Source organism: Neoarius graeffei, chromosome 15 (assembly GCF_027579695.1).
Source record: "Neoarius graeffei isolate fNeoGra1 chromosome 15, fNeoGra1.pri, whole genome shotgun sequence".
Lineage (NCBI taxonomy): Eukaryota > Metazoa > Chordata > Actinopteri > Siluriformes > Ariidae > Neoarius > Neoarius graeffei.
In genome coordinates, this window is record NC_083583.1 from 21,500,588 (window position 1) to 21,522,911 (window position 22,324).

Sequence of the window (22,324 nt, forward strand, 5' to 3'; positions counted from 1 at the left end):
TCCAGCAGGCTGGATCCAGTGGCGGCTGGACTTCCTGTTTGCCTGCGTGCAGTTGCTGCAGCTCAAAAGGCGGTAACTGCCTCCAGAAATATTGTGGGGTATTCTAACCTCACCCTTTTGGTCCCACATGCTGTCTCCCTGCTTCTGTTGGAGAAAAAGACGTCACATTTGTCAGCACAGAGATGGCTGAAGTATAACACAGTCATACTTGATGTGCCTAACATCACTGTGAAACATTGTACTGTTCTGAATCCTGCCTCTCTTCTCCCTACAGAGGACGATGGAGAGCCACATGACTGTGTTGCTCTCACTAACGATTTTTGTTCCCCCAGGGCAGATTTAAAGAGCGACCCTTTGGAAAATCCAGACATGATTCTCTATGTGGATGGTTCAGCCTCCAGAGACCCAGAGACGGGAAAGAACAAAGTAGGTTTTGCCGTAGTCTCAGATCACGAGGTCCTCAAGGCCTCACGTCTGCCCTCGAACCTGTCGGCGCAGGCTGCAGAGCTCTGTGCCCTCATTGAGGCATGCAAAATTGGCACATGGGCTCACCCATGTGTCAAAAGGGGGGATGGTAGCAGAAGTAACAAAGAGATGGTTCACAAAGGGGTTTTCAAATTATGCTGCAAAATTTTGCAAGCAATGCTTGATATGTGCACAACATAATGCAGGTCAAGGTATCAGACTAACTCAAGCAGCACACCCAATACCAGACAAACCATTTGATCACCTCCAAATGGACTTTATTGAACTGACACCTAGTGAAGGGAAAAGGTACTGCCTGGTAATAGTTGACATGTTTTCAAAATGGGTAGAAGTATTCCCCACAGCTAAACAAGACTCAGAGGCGGTAGTCAAAGCACTCCTGAGAGATGTAATTCCTAGGTGGGGTATACCTAGCAAAATCCCAAGTGACAATGGAACACCCTTTGTTAATGCAGCCCTAAAGAAAATAGGAGCATTCCTAGGGATAGACCTGAAACAACATTGTGCCTATCATCCTGCCAGTGCGGGAGCAGTAGAGGGGGAAAATGGGTCACTTAAAAATAAACTAAGCAAAGCTTGTGCAGAAACAGGGCTAGGATGGACAAAGGTCCTCCCTGTAGCACTCACACAAATGAGGATGCAAACTAGGTCCAGTCGTGGGCCTGAGCATCTTGATCCTAATGGGGCTCATGGGAGGATTCGTGTGGTGGTCGATACAGGGAACCCAGACTGACACAGAATCGAGACGAGGGAGACATCCAACTCATAATTTGTATTGCCAGTATGCTAATTTTACAGCTAAACAAGCTAACAGGTCAAATTGTCTAGTTTGCTCAACTCTGCCACACACCGTTACACAACCATTCGTGTTCGAGATCGCCAACACAACGGATGAAGACACTGCGCAAGCATGGCGAGCTGTGATGGAAGCTGTCTGCAATGATGTAGAAGACTGTAGTGTCACGTATCAAGGTGGGGGAGACGACCCAAGGGTAGAAATTAGTGTAAATGAATTAGGAAAGGGGATAAATTATACCTTATGCGCAGGGCGAAAGGGTGATCCAAACTCAAACCTCGTAGGGAAGGTCAAGGAAACTAGGTGTTCAACCATTTGCACTGTGCAGGGTTCAGTCCCAAATCCAAATGTGACTTGCACGGGACGAAGTGGCACTCTGTACAAGCAAGGCAGAAAAGCGATAACAGGAAGTGACTTAGGACCAGGAGGGAATCTAACTCAGTTAGCGGGTCCAACCTTCTATTACCCAGGCTGGCAGTGGAAGTGTGGTCACTATGTGTATAACTTTCTTCCGGTAGATTGGAAAGGCACGTGTGCCCTGATCCAATTAGATGCCCACCTAATAATAGCAACCCCTGAGACGAGTGGCAGACGACGCAGAAGTGTCGACAATGATTTTCCTCCTCCAGAACATCAGCTGCAACCCAAGGTGAAGAAATTCTTTCAGGCACTGTTTCCACAGTACGGGATAACACAACTCTGGAGTGAACTTGAGGTGGTGCATTATAGGCTGGCACAGTTTGTGAATTCAACCATAGAGGCCATGGAGAGCGTGAGAACTGAATTGACCGCACTCAGATTAATGACGACACAGAATCGCATGGCCCTCGACATCCTTTTGGCAAAGGAAGGTGGAGTGTGTGTCATGATAGAACACTGTTGTACGTACATTCCTGAAAACGACGGAAATCATGGTAACATCACTGAGGCACTGAACAAGATGCGCAAGGTTGCTGAACAATTACGAGCAGATGAACATGGAGGAGATAGAGACAGCTGGTGGCGCTGGTTTAGTGGATGGAAGACTCTAATTCTATCCACCATACTGGTCCTGGGCTTAGTGATTGTGATGTTATGTTTGCTCCCTGTTCTCTGTCAATGTTGTATGTCTGTGTTTCAGAGGCAGCTGACAAATATCGGTTACCAGATGGTGAAAATAGACTCCGATGACTTGCCTGACTGGCCTCCAAACCCACACGAAGACTATAACCCACCGTTCCATGACATCAGCACAGTTGACATGAAATTAGTCCTGACTTAAAACACTTTCATTATGATTGTTTCCTGTTCTATTATTCCTGATCCATGTATATGGCTTGCTAGCATTTATTTTTAAGATGTGTATGTCTTATAAAAACAGCCTTAGTGTTATCCCTGTACACTCAATGACGTGTTAAGTCGAATCTCTCTGAGAACTCTTATCACTGAAACTGTGTACAGTTCTTTTCTTTCCTTTTAGCAATTTATCCTATAGGATAAAAAGGGGGGAATGTGAGGGAATTTTTAATGGATGAACATTATTATTCTCTGTGTTTCTGTGTTGAGCTCAAGTGGCCTATACTGAGAAAGATGTTTTTTCCTATGTTGTAATCACTTTTCTGTGGCCTTGGTGGTAATGAGCAGGGTGCTTGAGTTCATCCTAGCTTGCATTTTCTCATGATGTAACCACCTTTCCTGACCTTGGTGGTGATAAGCGGGGTGCCTGAGTTCTCATAACTACGCATCCGCCCGCGCGCCAGGTGCACGCTCTAACAGAGCTTCATAGAAAATCTTGAGCCAATCACGTGAAGATGCAAGCAGTAAACAAATGCCTTTAGAGTATAATAGATAGCAGCCACTAAAACACAACTCAGAGAGCGCGTGTGTACTCTCACATCACTAGAGGTGATGTTCTGCTTTAATTTTCTTTCTTTCTTATATACCTTTGTATGATTTACTTTAATAAATGACTGAAAAGACGACTGTTAAGCGTTCTGAAGTGTTTATTAGAAATTTCCATTACAAGGCACTTGAGCATATAATCACCATAGGCACTTTGGGCATATAATCACTAACTAGACTAGGGTTACCTCAGAGTTCAAACAGTGAACATTACATATTTTTCCAGTGAAGACTACATATATACTTCATTTCAGTACAGGTTACATGTATACTTCATTTCAGTGAACACTACATATATATACTTCATTTCCTACTCAAAGGAAGAAAAAAAAAATAAAACAAGAAAAGAGAGGAAGTGGAGTAGAGAAAAGAAGTGTTAGTGTTTAGGGTGTTAAACCTAATCTTCTGGCAAAGTAACCGCAACAGATGGTTTGGCCAGAAAGCGTGCACTACTATGGCCGAAGCTGTCAGGAACGCAGACCCCTTTATCCAGCTTGGCATATAGCGTCGCTATTCGTTTGTGTAGCACGCATGCGATACCAGCAGAAAAGACCCAGCCACAGAGAAGTAGTCCCAAAACAATCAGACTTAGGGCAGATTTGAGGTCAAGTAACCCTCTGATCGGAGTTGGGAGACTATGGTTGAAATTCCATTCTGATCTACACTAAATTCCCCCGTTTTGGTCCCTTCAACCAGCAATTGCTGTTGGAGGGTGTTACTGATCTCAAGATCATAACCTTCGAATGCATCTATCATCTCAATCTCCGAATCGTACCCGTCAGTACTAAGATGGTGTAGGGTGATGTCACCTATTGCCGCTTTTCCACTACAAACGCGGCTGAGTCGGGCTGAACCGTGCCGTGCTGAGTTGGGCTGAGTCAAGCTGAGCGGGGCTATTGGAGTTGCATTTCGACTACAACCGCGCTGAACCGTGCTGGCTGGAAGTGGGTGGACACATTGGGTGGAGTTAGCGAAAGTGGGTGGACGTCACGTGATGTCGTTAAGTGGCGCAAACAGTGACATCAGTGATCTTTTAAGCGGTAGTCTCACGACCCGGATAGTAAACAATAAACATGGAGGACATGGAGTCGTTAGTGTTGTTGGTCTTGGTGCTGTGGCTTGTTGTCACCGACAACGCCAACAGATACTCGCAAGAGCGTATAGATGAGGCGAGGCGCATAAGGCTTCAGAAATTCTCGTAATTATTCTTCTTCCAGGTTTGCGGTGTTTACAGATCCCAGCGTGCTCGCGGGGCGTGTGTGGGCATGTGAGGACACTCCTCACCAATCAGTGCACAGGGGAGTGTCTGCTCACGCCCCCAGCCTACTCAGCTCGGTTTGGCTCGCTTCAGCCCTACTCCAAAACCGTGCGAGTTTTGGGTGCTTAGCAGGGCTGAAGCGAGCTGAGTCGTGCTGTTCTTAGGTAGTCGAAACGCGAGCCGTGTCGGGCTGAAGTGAGCTGAAAAAGGGTAGTGGAAAAGGGCCATATGTGAATGGTGGCTCCTTGTGGTACACTAAGGAACACCGTTTGGTTTGGGATTTTCATTCTTGTGGCTGTGTGGTGCTGGTTGTATGACATCAAGATTTCAGTTTTCGGGGTGTTAACAACCCACCGACTACCAGCTCTTTCTACTCTAGTTTCCATATCCTCGTCCTTTGCGGACATTTGACCTACACACTTTTGTTCGGGCGCTTTCGCCCTCAGACCGCACAGGCGATCCATAGTGTCTCTAATAAATGGGTTGCTTGGGCAGACCCAGTGGATGTCTTTAGTGGAGGTGCACATCTCTAGGTTGGGAATAAAATAGACAGAGGGGTTGTCGTCATGGTATGCTACCATGGGTGGTGTTTGTATGCGTATACGGACATTGTCCTTCCAGAAACCTACACTGAGGACAGACTTGAGTCTATATATGTTGTTTCTCTCAATGATGGGTAGATTTAGTATGAAACTTATCTCGAAATCTTGTGGACTCACAAAAATGGGAATAGCACTGCCGAGACTATATGCCAGGTGTATTTGCGAGGAATGCACGTCTCTAGTAGTAGTAGTGGATTGTAGTATATTCTCCACCAAGCTAAGGGGTGTGAGATACGATGGGACCTTGCCACTACTCAGGGAACTAATTGAGTCACCTACTTCTCTAAGCAGGTCTTGCATTAAATCCCTTATTTCTCTGACATATTTGATCTCGTTCTTGATTCTTCCAGCCAATTTGTCTACAGTCTGCATAGTGTTATAGATTAGATCAGTATGCAGGTTAACGGTTAATATAGTTCCCTGCAGGGATTTGCCCAAGCCCTGCAGCTCATGTTGTTGGATAAAAAGACATGCACAAACTTATGGATTAACCAATTTTAAATCAATAATACCAAATAATAGAGAATCAAAAATAATAAATCAGTGTACACACTTATTCCTGACTATAGCTTCACACTTAGTGAATTAATTACTGTCAGTGGTGTAGTGGAGACTTTTAAAGTGGGGCTACGCGATTCGTGACGTCATCGATTTGATATCATGTCAGAAGCGGTAGCCTTTGTTTGGTATGAATGATTTGTATAAATGTTACGTTCTTTTAACAACACAAGAAGACACTTTTTTTTCAGACATTTTTATGTGTGCAATTTTCATTCGTGTTTGTCAGTACAGCCCAACTGTTCTGGCGAAAAGCCGCGGTTTATTTTGTCTCCAATAAATATGCCGAAATGGCTAAAGAGGAACAAATTCGCCTTCTCCTTCCGAATGCATCGTCGTAGACAGCACCACTCTGCTGCTGGAACTCAACATAAACCTTGCATAGGTTTAACATGGACTATCGGGGGTGAAGCCAAAATATTGGAAATGATGATACACAAACACCTTTGTTCATGTTCGATTCATGTTCATTTGAGTCGAGCTGCATTCGGAATTCGATATTTTTACTAGCCTACTTACTGCCGTGGCAACAGCTACAGCATGTGTCCAGAAGTTCAAAAAAAGTCACGTCACTCACTCACATCACATACAAACCAGCAATGGGCTGAAATTTATTATAAAAGGCACCAATCGAATAAATCAAGCATTAAAGGCCAATTTATGCTGACAACCCAGTCCTCGCAGATAGCGTCGCAGACAGTGTCTGCGTAGCCCCCCACCTTCGCAGACGCTCTGCGCGCACCTCCCAAAAATTGTGACCACCGCAAAGCCTCGCAGACAGCGCTGCAGACAAGAGGGCTCTGATTGGTCCACTCTACATCCGCTGTACACGCACTTCCGCTTCCCTACTTTCCCAGTTTGGTTTGTTTTCACGACTGGCATTTTTAAAAACACGAGCGAAGATGGAGCAGCATGAAGAGCGGTTGATTGAGGAAGTACGTACATCTATACGACTCCAGTTCTAGTCATTATATTAAAAAAAAAAAAAGTTCTAGTCATTATAAGTAACCGGAGGATAAACACTCCACTAACCACACCCACCAACGACTCCTAGCGACTTCGCGCCCCCTTGCGTTGTGCCGGTGAATAACATCGCGCACGGCTATTATCCCCGCTCAACAATAAATTACAACTGTCTGCAAAAAGCTATCTGCGAAAGCCTTGTCGCACGAACATACAGAGGCCTTAAGTCTGGCGCGATTGAGGCACCTGCGTATACAAAATACATGACATGCAGCCATTGGGTTAAGCCCTACCATGCACTCCTTCTTAAAGACTTGAGTATTTCTTTAAATTTATTGTCATTTCACATTTTTGAATGTACAACAAAACACTAAACAGGAAGGCCACAAAGATTATGAATTTCAAGTCATATATATATATATATATATATATATATATATATATAAATACAGTATGTGGTGAAATTATCCGCGTAAGGATGACCAGGCAGGCGATTATATCAGTTCTGTTGCCCTCTCGGTGCTGCTACCATGAACGCCCGGAAATCACACACACGCACACAGAGACCCTACTGTTATTATTAGGCTATTCAAAATCATAGGCCTATACTGAGCAAAAATCGCATTAGAACTTCAAAGATCATGAAGCATTAAACCGACAGATAGCGGAGTCAACCGTTTACATAATTATAATATCTCGGCTGCGTTTAGAATGCATTCTACTTTGCGTCGCTACGTTTTACGTAACGTTCGATTGGGGGGGGGGCATTGATGATGAGCACAAAGGCACGTGTCACTTACTGTAGAGCGTATAAACTCAGGCCATTGAATGAGGTTTTTTTTTTTTTTTTGAATCTCACCTCGGGAGAAGTGGGTGGACGGCGTAACCCCGCGTACCACGCCCACTACACCCCTGATTACTGTCTAGACTAATTATTTTGCCCAGTGCCTTTCCTTACTGCAAACTTTCGTCTTCTGTAGAAAGCAGAGTCTCTTCCGTGGAAATGACCGGCAGGCTGAAGATTGCGCTTCGGAGAGAGAGAGAGAGAGAGAGAGCGGTTGCTCTGAAGTTTCCTTTGAAGATCTTCGTAGCTCGTGAGAAGAAAGTTCTGATCAGACAGGTTAGGACGGTCCAGCCGCTCCCAACACCAATAAAACTGCCTTTTGGTTGCAGTCTAGTACGTACTGAAAGAAATAACTGACAAAACCGGTTTATAACTCACTTGAGTTAAAAACGCGCGTGTTTCCTGGAGTCCACCGTGATCAAGGGTGGACAGAAGGAGGAGAACGTTCTAAAACGTGTCTCTTGCAGGAAAGAGTCGTGGTTTCGTACGGTCCGATGGTGAGCGTCCCTCTATGGTCTGTCCTCCGCTCAGTTCAGACACCAGAGACAAAGAAAAATGGAGTTTCCAAGTCTCTTATGTGAAACCTGAGGAATGATGTACGTGATCCCGCCCAGGCGTGACGTTGTCAACGCGGAAGTGTAGTTCTTAGACACAAGATGGCGGCATGATACCTACAACTGACGTATGAAAAGTTTAGGTCAAATCAGGGACAGGGTGTCGCCGATCCTCCACTGGCACGCAGATATTCATGGCTAAAAGTGCTTTGGGAATTTAATGCATCTTTATGGACTTAAACAGAAAGAGAACAGAAAGAGAACATAAAATAAATACAACAGAGTAAGTGAACTTGTGTTTTAAGGTGTGTCTAGATTGAAACATGGCCTAAAATCTCATCTCATCTCATTATCTCTAGCCGCTTTATCCTTCTACAGGGTCGCAGGCAAGCTGGAGCCTATCCCAGCTGACTACGGGCGAAAGGCGGGGTACACCCTGGACAAGTCGCCAGGTCATCACAGGGCTGACACATAGACACACACAACCATTCACACTCACATTCACACCTACGGTCAATTTAGAGTCACCAGTTAACCTAACCTGCATGTCTTTGGACTGTGGGGGAAACCGGAGCACCCGGAGGAAACCCACGCGGGCACGGGGAGAACATGCAAACTCCACACAGAAAGGCCCTCGTCGGCCACGGGGCTCGAACCCGGACCTTCTTGCTGTGAGGCCACAGCGCTAACCACTACACCACCGTGCCGCCCCCGCAAAGCATATCTAATGTGTTTAAAAATTATTCTGAAATATGTCTAAGGCCATGTTTACATTTGGTTCTATTTTGTTTCTACTGACCGCCAGAGGCGGTGCTTTCAGCACATGGATATCCATCACACGAACGTGCAGGTCGAGTAATAGTAACAACAAAGTCACGTGTGACCTGGGTGACGTCACCCCGTGACCCCGGCATAAAAGACCGGTAAACCCAGGAAGTGACCTCTTACATCTTCTCGCGTTTGCAGGTTGCGAGTTGGGTTGAAATTTGGACAAAGCGCTGAGGTAGTTTCGTTACCCGTAGGGTTGGGGCTGTGCTTATGCACCCTCCAAGAAACTGCGCTAAGTCCACCAACTCTTGTCGTTATATTCGTATTGATTTATTACTCCGTAAGCTGAGCGCTCTCGCTCGGTGGAGTTAGCTGATTAGCCCTCCGGGGCGGTGTCCTCACCGCTGGAGGCCGGCTTGTTTTCGCTTCAGGTAAGCGGGTTTCATTATTTAAATTAAAGCGGCGTTCCTCTCGCCGCTGTTTATCAGTTTTGCGGCGCTCGGCGCCTACCCTTGTTAATATTATTAACCACCTTGTTTTGTGTAGCCTCGCCACCGGCCTGTTCACAGGCCGGCTGTCTTGTGTGTTGTATTCGTATTGATTTATTACTCCGTTAAGCTGAGCGCTCTCGCTCGGTGGAGTTAGCTGATTAGTCCTCCGGGGCGGTGTCCTCACCGCTGGAGGCCGGCTTGTCCTCATTCAGGTAAGCGGTTTTCATTTATTTAATTTAAAGCGGTGTTCCTCGCCGCTGTTTATCAGTTCTGTGGCGCACTGCGCCTATCTTTGTTAATATTATTAACCGCCTTATTTTGTGTAGCCTTGTCTCCGGCCTGCTCACAGGCCGGCGGTCTTGTGTGTTGTATTCGTATTGTTACTCCGTTAAGCTGAGCGCTCTCGCTCGGTGGAGTTAGCTGACTAGCCCTCCGGGGCGGTGTCCTCGCCGCTGGAGGCTGGCTTGTTGTCGCCCAGGTAAGCGGTTTTCATTCATCTAAATTAAACGGTGTTTCTCGCCGCTGCTTATCAGTGCTGTGGCGCACGGCGCCTATCCTTGTTAATATTCCCGACCACGGGTGTGTTCGCCCGGTCGTTTTTCATTACCGCCTGATTGTTTATTTTGGGCTGCTTACTTGGGGTGTTCTCGCCCTATTTTTTAAGTTCCCTTCTGCCAGCCAGGCGTCATGGACCTCTCTCTCGCTGCGCCAACTGCCGGTCCCCCTCGAACCGGAGGACGGCCACCGCGAGTGCCCCTCATGCCTGGGTATTGATCACCTGCGGCAGGGGCTGACGGACATGGCCTGCGCAGACTGCATGTGCCTGGGCGTGGCTGCGCGGACCGCCGGGCTGGCTCGGCTGGATTCTCCGTCTGACATCCCCCGGGCCTCGGGGGGACAGGACACGGTGTCGGCTGCAGCAGCGGGGCCCAGCAAGCGCCGTGGGTTCCCCCACACGTCTTCGCTTTTAAGGCGAAAAAGAAGCGCTCGGGCGATTTGGCTCAGAAGGTGGAGGTGATGTCCACAGAGCTGGAGGAGATGAAGGCCCTGCTGGCGAATCTTCAGCCTCCGCCACAGGGGGCAGTGTTCCCGCTGCAGGGCCCTGGCGGCAATGCAGGACACCCCTACCTATGGTCCGGCCTGCTCACGGGCCGGCTGTCTTGTGTGTTATATTCGTATTGTTTGTTACTCCGTTAAGCTGAGTGCTCTCGCTCGGTGGAGTTAGCTGACTAGCCCTCCGAGGCGTGTCCTCGCTGCTGGAGGCCGGTTTGTTATCGCTCAGGTAAGCGGTCTTCATTCATTTAAATTAAAGCGGTGTTTCTCGCCGCTGTTTATCAGTTCTGTAGCGCACGGCGCCATCCTTGTTAATATTCCCGACCACGGGTGTGTTCGCCCGGTCGTTTATTTTCTATTTCCGCCTGATAGTTTATTTTGGGCTACTTACTTGGAGCGTTCTCGCCCTATTTAAGTTCCCTTCTGCCAGCCAGGTGTCATGGACCCCCAGACGCTGGAGGGGACGAGCGCGGCATCACGGGAGCTGTGTGACGCGGCTCCAGGCCTTTGCCTACTCGTCGCGGGAACTGGGCCGGCTGATGTCGTATCTCACCCTCGGCCGCCAGCAGATATGGCGGGCACAGTCCCCTCTGGCCGAGCCCGACCGGCGTGTGCTGCACTCTCTCCCTGTTGTCCCCGGGGAGCTGTTTGGCGAAGCCACTCAGCAAGCCTTGGATCGGAGTGCCCAGGTCATCTAGGCGTAACAGCAGTTCGCTGGCCCCCGCCAGGCCCACCACCATGGCAATGCTGCCCAGTCCTTCAGGGGGCCCACACCGACTCTGTCTCGGCCACGCACCCGCCAGGAGACCAGACGGGTTGATGACTTTCGCCACCCCACCACCTCCAGGACCCGCGGTGCCGCCCCCTACACCCAGTCCACTCCTCGTCGCCCCCATGGTGACCGACGGGGGCGCTCTGGATGGCGCTGATATCAGCGCGCCGGCGGTCGGCCACTTTTCCAGCGAACAGCTCCAAAGCTGGAGAGCGTTGACCCCTGGGTGCTGGTGACCCTCACCGAGGGTTACCGCATCCATTTCTGCCGCCGTCCACCACGTTTCATGGGGTCAAACACCACCGTGAGCCATCCGGGGAAGTCCCTCGTCCCCCGGCAGGGAATTGCCACCCTCCTGGAGAAAGGAGCAGTCTCTCCCATCGACAGGCAGAGACAGCAAGGTGGGTTCTACTCCAGGTATTTTCGGGTTCCGAAGGATGGCGGTATCCGCCCGATCCTCGACCTGAGGTCCCTCAATTCCCACTTGAGGACCATGAGGTTCCGCATGCTGCGTACAGTGGATGTCTTACACCACATCCAGGCGGGCGACTGGTTTGTCACCTTCGACCTGAAAGACGCCTACTTCCATGCTCCCATTGTGCCACACCACAGGCAGTTCCTGCGGTTTGCCTTCGAGGGCCAGGCTTTCGAGTTCAATGTTCTGCCCTTTGGGATACCGCTGGCACCCCGTGTGTTCACCGGATGTGCGGCAGCGGCATCGGCACTACTTCAGGCAAGGGGTTTGCGTGTCCTGCCCTACCTGGACGACTGGCTTGTCTGTTCACGGTCAGCAGCTCAGGCCCGCACCAACATCGCGACTGTGCTCTCGCATGTCGTAGAGCTGGGGCTCAGGGTGAATTACAAGAAGAGCTCGCTGGTGCCCAGCCGGGAGACTACTTTCTTGGGCATGCACCTGGATTCGAGGTCGTTGATGGTAACTCCCTCCCAGACCAGGATCCACAACATCCGCCTACTGCTTGGCTGCTTCGGACGGGGTAGGTCACTCGCCCTGAAGACCTTTCAGCGCCTGCTGGGCATGCTTACGGCAGCCTCCTCTCTGGTCCCGCTGGGACTTCTGGACTTATGCCGCTTCAGAGGTGGTTCAACGGTCTCCACCTCCACCCGGTGCTGCACGGGCGCAGCACATCAACGTGCTGGAGCTACGGGCTGTGTTCCTCGGCCTACAGCACTTCCTCTTAGGCCTGACCGGCAGACACGTTCTGGTGCGGACGGACAACGCTACGGTAGTGTACCACATCAACCACCAGGGAGGCACAAAGTCCCTCCAGTGCTTGGAAGTGGTTGGCCAACTTCTGCGGTGGGCCCATCGACATCTCTTGAGCCTGTGTGCCATGTACTTGCCAGGCACTGCCAACAGGGCAGCAGATCTGCTGTCCCGCCAGGACCCCGATCCCGGGGAATAGAGATTCAATCCAGCGGTGGTTCTCGCCATCTGGGAACGTTTTGGCAGGGCAGAGGTGGACCTCTTTGCCTGCCAGGAGTCGACATACTGCCCTCTGTGGTTCAGCCTCCATGGCCCCAGTCCCCTGGGCCAGGATGCGCTGGCGCATGCTTGGCCGAGGCAACTGCTGTATGCCTCCCCCCCTCTGCTGCTGATCGTGCCAACCCTACACAGGGTTGCGATGGACCACCACGGGCTGCTGCTTGTCGCCCCCCCCGGTGGCCGGGCAGAGTGTGGTTCCCAAGTTGCTGCAACTTCTGAACGGCGACCCCTGGTGCCTGCCAGTGGGGACTGACCTGCTATCACAGCTGGGAGGGCAGATCTGGCACCCGGATCCAGCCCGTCTGCAGCTCTGGGTATGGCCGCTGAAGGGCCGGACCCCCTGCGAGGTCCTTGTGAGCCGGCAGTGGTCAATACCATTGCAAGCTCTCGGGCACCCCCCACCAATGCCCTCTATGCCAACAGATGGAGGCTTTTCTCCAACTGGTGCTTAACTCGGGGGGAGGAGCCTACATGCTGCCCCCTGCCGACCATTTGACTGTTCCGCCAGTCTCTGCTTTGATAAGGGTCTTATCCCTGCCACCATCAAGGTCTATGCAGCTGCCATCTCTGCTCAGCATGCCAGAGTTGGGGGAAGGACCGTGGGGTCCCACGCCTTGGTGGCACGTTTCTTGAAGGGTGCTCTCCGGTTGAGACCCCCCCGACGGAGCCGGGTACCCACATGGGACCTTCATTGGTGCTGCAGGCTCTCTGCGACGCACCGTTCTGAGCCCCTGCTCACGGCAGACATTTCATGGCTCTTCCTGAAGACTGCTTTTCTTCTGGCCATTACATCGATGAGGCGCGTCGGGGAACTACACGCGCTGTCAGTCAGTGGGGAGTGCCTGCAGTGGCACTCCGGCGACAGTGGGGTCACCCTGTGGCCTAACCCCTCTTTCCTCCCAAAGACCCTCTCTGCTACCTTCGTCAACCAGCCCCTTAGCCTTACGGCGTTCGAGGCGGGCCATGGTGAGAGGTCGGAACTTGTGCCCAGTTCGCGCCCTCAGGGTGTACGTGTCGCGTACAGAGGGCTTCCGTAGGAGTGACGCCCTGTTTCTGTGCCACACAGGACCGTCGAGGGGTCTGGCGCTCTCCAAGCAGAGGCTATCCAAGTGGATAGTCGAGGCCATATTACATGCCTACAGGCACAGTGGCTTCCCGATTCCTCCGGCTGCCAGGGCGCACTCTGCACGGGGCGTGGTAGCCTCATGGGCATCACTGAAGGGCGTGCCCCTTTCAGACATATGCAGCGCAGCCTCCTGGGCTTCCAGCTGCACCTTCACCAGGTTTTACCGTCTTAATGTCGTCCCACATAATCCTGTGGCGACGGCTGTCATTCCAGGCCCGTCGCAGCAGCACTGGGTACGGGTAGGTACTCCTCATGACCTGGTTGGTATTAGTCATCCATGTGCTGAAAGCACCGCCTCTGGCGGTCAGTAGAAACGAAATAGAACGAGGGTTATGTATATAACCGCGGTTCTATGAGTTTCGGATGACCGCCAGAGCTTGGCAGTCACTCGGAGTGTACACGAGAAGATTTGCCAAGAGGTCACTTCCTGGGTTTACCGGTCTTTTATGCCGGGGTCACGGGGTGACGTCACCCAGGTCACACGTGACTTTGTTGTTACTATTACTCGACCTGCACGTTCGTGTGATGGATATCCATGTGCTGAAAGCACCGCCTCTGGCGGTCATCCGAAACTCATAGAACCGCGGTTATATACATAACCCTCGTTTTAAAATGGGTCTTAGATGATCGGATCACAAGTGGACAGCCAAGACACATCGCCGTTTACACCTGTGTGTATCATGCATCTCAAAGGTGTCCAGCTGATCACTTGTGTTCAGATTTCGTTACTACCTACATCACTTCTGCTAAAAGGTCAAAGGGCTCCATGCACAGTTATGTTAAAAACATAAAACTTGCAACATATCGTCATTATTTTCTTGCTCTCCACCCCCTTCCAGACCACCTCGGCAAGTGGTTTGAATGATCGGATCACAACATGCCTTGGTGATCGTTTACACTTGTATTTAGCGTGATCCACTTGTGATCCAATCACCTAAGACGCATTCTAAAACTAAATGTAAACAGGGCTTAAATTGTGTTAATCAGCCTTTGATATAATGATTAACTCTAAATTGTGAAATGCACATACTGTATGATTTCTTCTTTATTGCTAGAAAATAAGTTGTGGTATGAATGAATATAGATTTGTCATCATTATGAAACAAAAATAAATATATTAAACTGAGTCATGATCATAATCAGATTAGAGAATAGATGCAGTTAATAATAAAATATAATACATTAAAAAAACTGTAGATTATAGCCTTTCAAAGGCTCACAAAGAAAAAAAGAATTCAATTTATGTGATCATGTTATGATTTATTATTCAATGATCTATTTATTGCAATGAAATATTACAAAATTCACTGCAATATACATTAATTGCTGATTTTTATGGTGTACTTCACACATCCTCGCTCACCTCCAATAAAGGCCCTGAGAGTCAACGTCATGTGGGTTTAGATGTGTCTTGGTTTCTGGCTGGTTGTTAAATACATGCATGAATAGGTTTTTTTTTCCTTTATCAATTTCCCCATTCTTTGATAACAGGATCATCCTGTGCTTAATATGTTTGTGACTGCTGTTCACAAGTCATACAACAGAGATAAAATCATCTGCTAAATAAATAAATAAATGAATAAGGAAGTCATCGTTCAACTTCTCATGAGTATGTGGGTACACTGTGGCTGTTACTAAGCACGGTCAACACCGGAGTAACCACGTATGACATGCTGGCAGAAGTAGGCAGCTAAAGTGCCATGTACCCTGAGCGTGACCTGCTTACCAGACTCTGGCATACCCTGCGCCCGCTGCATTCTGGAGTTCAGCACCTCCTTGGCAGACACGAAGAAGATATGGTTTGGAGCCTGTTGGCGATCCACCACCCCAAGTTCCTCCACCAGGAAGTTCACACACCGGTCCATGTGCTGCTTACGTACCTAAAGTAGAAGGCAGTTGTAAAATCAGTCATGTAATCTCGCAAAATAAAGAGACTATGAAAAAAGGACAATATATGGGAAATTTGTGATAAAAAAAAAAACAAATAAGGCACTCACATCCTCCATGTATTCTGGTTCAGAGGCGGAAGCGTCCCAGCGATTATTCAGGATGAAAATGTTGGGCTTTGAAAGGCGTTCGTTTACTTTGTGGAAGAATTGTTTCTCCTTTGAGGAAGAAAGCACAAAGGAAGGTCAGAACACTTAAACTCTGGTAACATGGTAGCAACTCAGCTGAGGAAAAACTCCATTCTCCAACAATCCACACACACACATGCAACAAAAGGGACGCCTGTGCATCCTGTCTTATCTGAGCGGAAGTGTTTCATGACTGAACAATAAAACACAACCTAAACGGTTATTCACAAAATAAACAGGTCATCTTTTTACCATGCAGGCCTAGTACATGAAATTAAACAAGATCTTACTGGCTTTCTGAATTCAGGACAAATTTGCCAAAGAACCAAAATATTTACTAATTTACTTCCAGACTGATACACAAGCCAATTAGTTGGTATTAAACATCTATGAAATGTCTCCCTCTAAAGTCATTAAAGGTAAACTGCCATTCAGATTTTTCAAGTGTAGGTCATGAAAAGAATTTTCCCTGATATCCAATTATTTTTGTCTAGTGGACCGAAAGCTACTGAATTTGAATCACAGACTTCCAGTTTTATTAGGTTTTTTTTTTAATGGAACAAATAATGAATTTAGGACCATGTGGCCCTAAATTCCCCGCTATTTTTTCCTGCTTCACTATGACCCAATTCAAGATACTATGTCATGCATCACGTGGTGGGCTTTCCCCATTCGCACAAGGCATTGTGGGACACAAATTTGAAACGGGAGAGAAGAAGAATGGCAGATGTGAGTGTGCGAATGAAACGTGAAAGACCGACTACAGTAACGGAAAGCGAGAAGAAAAGACGTTATGTCGCGAAGGAAAGGAAACGCAGGACCAAACTAATAAATATCGGCGGTCAGCAAGCACCTCGGTGTGATCAGCTGTTCGTTTAGCGACAGAATGATGGAACTGTCAGTGCACGGTCAAGGTAAACCTGTAGATGACGGTAATGCAACACTGTGGATGCCAGCTGCTGTAAAACCCAAAAGAAGAAGAAGAAGAAGGTAAACCTGCGCATGCGCACACGGACTTCTTCTGTCTGCTTGAAGCGAGCAATTTCATGCATATTATTTGCTAGCCAATCCCCTCAAGTTAAATAACTTCCCAGCCACATTTTTCTCCTTTTTTTTTTAGATATTACAGAAATAAACTAGTGCTGTCAAAAATGTCGCGTTATTAACGCGTTAACTTGACTCAATTTTAACGGCGATAATTTTTTTATCGCGAGATTAACGCTCTGTGACATGATGTAGGTTTTTCATTAGCTTTTGAAACTGCCAGGAACTTGGAACAAAGACTTTGCTTAGAAAACCAGCAGCTAGACTGTAATGCCACGCCCCACACAGCCAGAGTCCTCTGCCCCCCCCCAAAGAACCAGCGCGGGCAGGGCGCGCTAGTAGAGATGGGATTTATGGCTCTTTGATGGGATCCGCATCTTTGTGATCCGTTCTTTGAAAAGAGCCGTTCAAAAGACTGGCTAATTTGGCTCTTTTTAAATATTTATTCAGTTTTAAGAAGACAGCGTCTAAAGAAGCCAGATCCCTCTGAACTGTAAACTCAATGCTATCCCAGAAATCCTTCCTGTAATATGCAAATTTGGCCGCCTCTGATTGGACAGCGCGACGCATCAACAGGCAGAAAGTGTAAAAGTACAAAATGTGTTAAGTGAGCTGAAACAGTAAAGATCAGATTCAATGCAATATTTATCAACGAACAACTTAAACTTAATATAATAGTGTACTTTATATTATAATCAAGCATGTCAAGCCTACCGTCACTGTCTAACCTATCTCTCTGATTAGAGTTGTAGACTAACTCAAACAGTAGATCATTTCACTCATGGTTCTCTTGCTAGTCCCGCGCCGGTGCTCGGCTTAGGTTTCACTTTGCAGTGGCTGTGTCAAGACGTGTTATGCTTTGCAATAAAAAAAAAAAAAAAACATTGGTACAAGGCAAGCCCATTCACTTTATGCTGATAAGAGAATTACAATGGTTTTTTATGTGACAAAAATGTGCGATTAAATTGCGATTAATCGCGAGTTAACTATGACTGTCGCGACATTAATCGCGATTAAATATTTTAATCGCTTGACAGCACTAAAATAAACATATCACAATGACCAAATTTCAGAGAGAACAAAATTTCACCGATTTTATAAAATTGAAAGGCTGTCTAGGGCGGCACGGTGGTGTAGTGGTTAGCGCTGTCGCCTCACAGCAAGAAGGTCCTGGGTTCGAGCCCCGGGGCCGGCGAGGGCCTTTCTGTGTGGAGTTTGCATGTTCTCCCCGTGTCCGCGTGGGTTTCCTCCGGGTGCTCCGGTTTCCCCCACAGTCCAAAGACATGCAGGTTAGGTTAACTGGTGACTCTAAATTGACCGTAGGTGTGAATGTGAGTGTGAATGGTTGTCTGTGTCTATGTGTCAGCCCTGTGATGACCTGGCGACTTGTCCAGGGTGTACCCCGCCTTTCGCCCGTAGTCAGCTGGGATAGGCTCCAGCTTGCCTGCGACCCTGTAGAAGGATAAAGCGGCTAGAGGAGATGAGATGAGATGAGATGAAAGGCTGTCTAGCTTTAAGATGTTTTAGGGCAGGACTTCTGACCAGATTTCTATATAATTGTTAGAGTTTTCCAATTTCAATCTCCAGTTTTCCCCCACCTTTTACTGATTCATACATTATAATTCTGACTGGTTCTAACTATTTTTATGTGCTGCTGATTATTATGTGTGTTCATGCTTTATTGTGTTGGATCAAAGCAAGCTGTTTAAATAAATTGGATACGTAGAGGACTTTGTAAATATCTACTGTTTAAGCAGAAATTCATTTTGCTCACTGATAGAATATAAATAATATTATATATAAAAGTCAAATAGACGCTGCAGCTCTGCTCCAAGCTCATAAGTGCCTCAGTAGCCTCTGCATGCCATGCATACTTCATTTGATCTAAACAGAGCCGGGAATGAGCATCTGCTCTCCAGTACACAACCAATCACAAAGCTCAGCAACATGCCACTCCTCCACTCTACCAAGTGGAAACACATCTTCACTTATTTGGTGCCTTGATCAAGCTTAGGCAAACCTGTGACTCTACATACCACATGAGTTGACTGTGTAATGACTTCCATTGAATTAGGAGACACCCAGTATAACCAATTTAAAAATTTTCAAATCTCTGTGTTATTTTGCAATTTAAATAGGCTATGAAAAACAACAGTTTTGAAATGTTAATAAGATGCACTGTAGTAGCTTCTCACTGTGTTCATTAGCGTAGACTTAGGGTTAGCCACCAGCACAAACACATCAGCATCCAGACAGAACTTGTCGATACAGCTGTCCAACTCTGTGGTGACGTCAGTCCCGGGACTGTGGATACAAAACACGATCACCTAAGCTACTTATTTATTTTAATGGTAATACACAAGAAAGGCATGCACATGTATCAATGTACAGACATACAACAATGCCCATTTTAAAAAAAGACATTTGTCATATAAATCAATACCTGTCCATGAGTACTAGGTCATCCCTGAGAAGTGCGCACTTTGCTTTGGGCCAGAAGACCTTAACCAAACAGCCAGCATCAAGACTATGCAGTGCACGAGCCAGCTGATTGACAGTCTGTGAAAATACAGGTCAAAGCATGACATTAACAATTATAAAATGTCGCTATAAACGTAAAACATGCATGATGTTTTTTAGCAAATACAGTATAAAGAGTGCTTGCATTGGCAAATTGCTGTAATACGAGTGAGAGAGAAACATTTCAAGACATGCTGTTATAGAAAAATAATCAATTTGATAACAGGGTGGTAACAGAAACTCCACTTCATGTCATGCTGCATCACACCACCCTGTCATTTATCATTCTGAGTGATTATATGATTAATTATTTTCCTATTACAGCACACACCCCAAAGTTTTTTTCCCTTACAGAAACAATCTACAATCCAATTCCATAATGTCACCTGACTGTTGTAGTTTAATAAGTCTTGTCGAGCTGGCTCTCACTTTGATGCTCTTCTCTTCCTCTGATCCCTCAGTTTTCAGATAAGCCCTATCTTCATCAGTGCCTTCAACGCTCAAAAAGCAGTTAGTTGTGTGGCCGATGCCACTGGGCATCACCCGGTCGTGCAGCATGGCATTGATAACTGTGCTCTTTCCATTGCTTGTTCTGGTTAAATATAACAAACCATTAGAAAATCATTCATACAAATCCAGCCTCAGGTTACAATTCAGCAAATTATTTGCTTCAGAAGGAAACAGAAGTCACCTGCCAAAAAAGGCCACCTTCATATGTCTGCGAGCCAACACCTCTTTGATAACTGTTAGTTTGCTGATGTATGCCTCTGTCACCTCCAACTGATGTCTATTTGCAATGTGCTCTAATGATTCATTATAACATGTATCTGATAGACAAGCAGACAGAGAATCAGAAAAATCACACCAACAAAAATACTTGTTTCACTCAAAAAAAAAAAAAAAAAAAAGATTCATTTAATTTCACCTTTAACAAACTGTGAACTGTCCTGGGCGTAATTAAGCAGCTGCTCAAAAACTTCACCAATCTTCTTTTTGGCCAGTACAAAGTCTTTGAGAGGAGAGCGTTCCTCGTGGTCCATGTCTTTATCTGTAAGTAGGACAACATTCCGGGCTCAAATTTCACCACTAATCATTTTTCTGATAGCAAGTTGTTATTTTCCTTTTCCCCTTACCTTTACAATCTTTAAACAAGGAAAATGTGCCAAACCTGCAGAAAAACACAATATTTAAATTCACTGACTTTTCGTTCATACAGGTTTATTTCCTAAATCCTATTTTCGATTGCCTGTTTTGCAAATTATAGTTATTCTTTTTTACCTGCTTGGGAAAAGAAAGTGATTTAGTGTTGCCTTTTTTTTCCTTTGCAGACTGCAGAAAATATATTTTCTGCATATTATTTTTACATTTGGCGGCACGGTGGTGTAGTGGTTAGCACGGTCGCCTCACAGCAAGAAGGTTCCGGGTTCGAACCCAGCGGCCAGCGAGGGCCTTTCTGTGTGGAGTTTGCATGTTCTCCCCGTGTCTGCGTGGGTTTCCTCCGGGTGCTCCGGTTTCCCCCACAGTCCAAAGACATGCAGTTAGGTTAACGTGGGGCGGCCTTGGGCTGAAGTGCCCTTCAGCAAGGTACCGAACCCCTGACTGCTCCCTGGGCGCTCTGGTGTGGCTGTGTGTGTGTTCACTGCTTCAGATGGGTTAAATGCAGAGGATGAATTTCACTGTGCTTGAAGTGAAGTGTGCATGTGACAAATAAAGGTTTCTTCTTTCTTTCTACATTTATAGATGTTAAAATCATTTTAACCATTTAATTATCATTAAGTGTAAAAAAAAAAACTTTTTAATGATTTTTGTTTTTGGGACCTGGTGAGCAAACATTTGGAAAAATTAAATATCGTGATAAATATAGTATCACGTCAAAGTATCGTGATTTTTTTTTTTTTTGCTATATGGGCCAACTCTAATCGAAACTGAAACAGAACTCCCTAAAGTGAATGACGCATGAAATGGAATGACGAATAACAGGTAGTGATTTGAACAATAAATGGTCCCTTGTCATTCAGATTCTTACAAATGGAATAACGATTGAAATCTTTAGTTTTAGACCTCCCTAGGATAAGATAAGTGGGTGCTTGGTGGGATATCAGCTTTTACAAATGGAATGACAGGGTTTCTATATGTATTGACTTACTTTGAGCTAATGTTGTCAGTGATATCACCTTTTACAAATGGAATGATAAGGTTTCTAGGTGGAATGACATACTTTGAGGCAATGTTATCAGTGATATCAAATTAACAAATGGAATGACATTGTTTCTAGGGTTAGGTTATAGGTGATATCACTGATAACACTGCCTCAAAGTATGTCATTCCACCTAAAAACACTGTCATTCTATTTGTAAAAGGGGATATCACTGATAACATTAGCTTAAAGTATGTCATTCCACCTGGAAACACTGTCATTCCATTTGTAAAAGGTAATATCACTGATAACATAACCTAAAAGTATGTCATTCCACTTAGAAACAATGTCATTCCATTTCATGAGCTGAAAGCATGTCATTCCACCTACATTTCAATCGTTATTCCATTTATAAGAATCTGAATGACAAGGGACCATTTATTGTTCAAATCACTAGCTGTCACCGTTTGCTCTAATATCGTATGACAAACAAAAACGACGTGTAAAAGTTGAAATTAATTTGTTTTTATTTAAAAAATCAGCAGAAACCACAACAGTGTTTTGCCCTTCAGTTATCTGTAATGTTTGTCTCAATCATTAACAGCCTCAGCCTAGAAAGGTTATTCAATGAGTCTGGATAAGGAAAGAAAAATAGTTGTTACAGGGATTTTTTCCCCCCCAGTCTCCACTGATAACGTTTTAACACTTAATCTGAATATATATATATATATGGTAATAAAAGTGTGTTTGACGTTTATATTTACTTGATTTACCTCATTATCGAACATTTAGTTTAGCTACCTTGCTAGCTACACAGGCTAGCCCATAGTTGTTTTTTTAAATACAAAAAAAAAACCCAAGTAATTATTTAAATTATTTTCTTATATTAAAA

The 22,324-nt window shown here is 46.3% G+C and overlaps 1 protein-coding gene across 2 annotated transcripts in view; it reads right to left on the bottom strand.

The window, feature by feature from the left end:
- Window positions 1–22,324, bottom strand: part of LOC132899251 (mitofusin-1-like) — a 55,176-nt gene that overhangs the window by 32,538 nt on the left and 314 nt on the right. For both annotated transcript variants that reach the window (XM_060940998.1, XM_060940999.1), the window contains exons 2-9: window positions 20,429–20,463; window positions 20,221–20,343; window positions 19,987–20,122; window positions 19,725–19,887; window positions 19,219–19,334; window positions 18,971–19,079; window positions 15,654–15,761; window positions 15,383–15,536 (exon numbers count right to left, since the gene is read on the bottom strand). In XM_060940998.1, coding sequence (XP_060796981.1) covers window positions 15,383–15,536; window positions 15,654–15,761; window positions 18,971–19,079; window positions 19,219–19,334; window positions 19,725–19,887; window positions 19,987–20,122; window positions 20,221–20,335 — 901 coding nt within the window. In that variant the 5' untranslated portion in view covers window positions 20,336–20,343; window positions 20,429–20,463. The remainder of the gene's footprint in view (window positions 1–15,382; window positions 15,537–15,653; window positions 15,762–18,970; window positions 19,080–19,218; window positions 19,335–19,724; window positions 19,888–19,986; window positions 20,123–20,220; window positions 20,344–20,428; window positions 20,464–22,324) is intronic.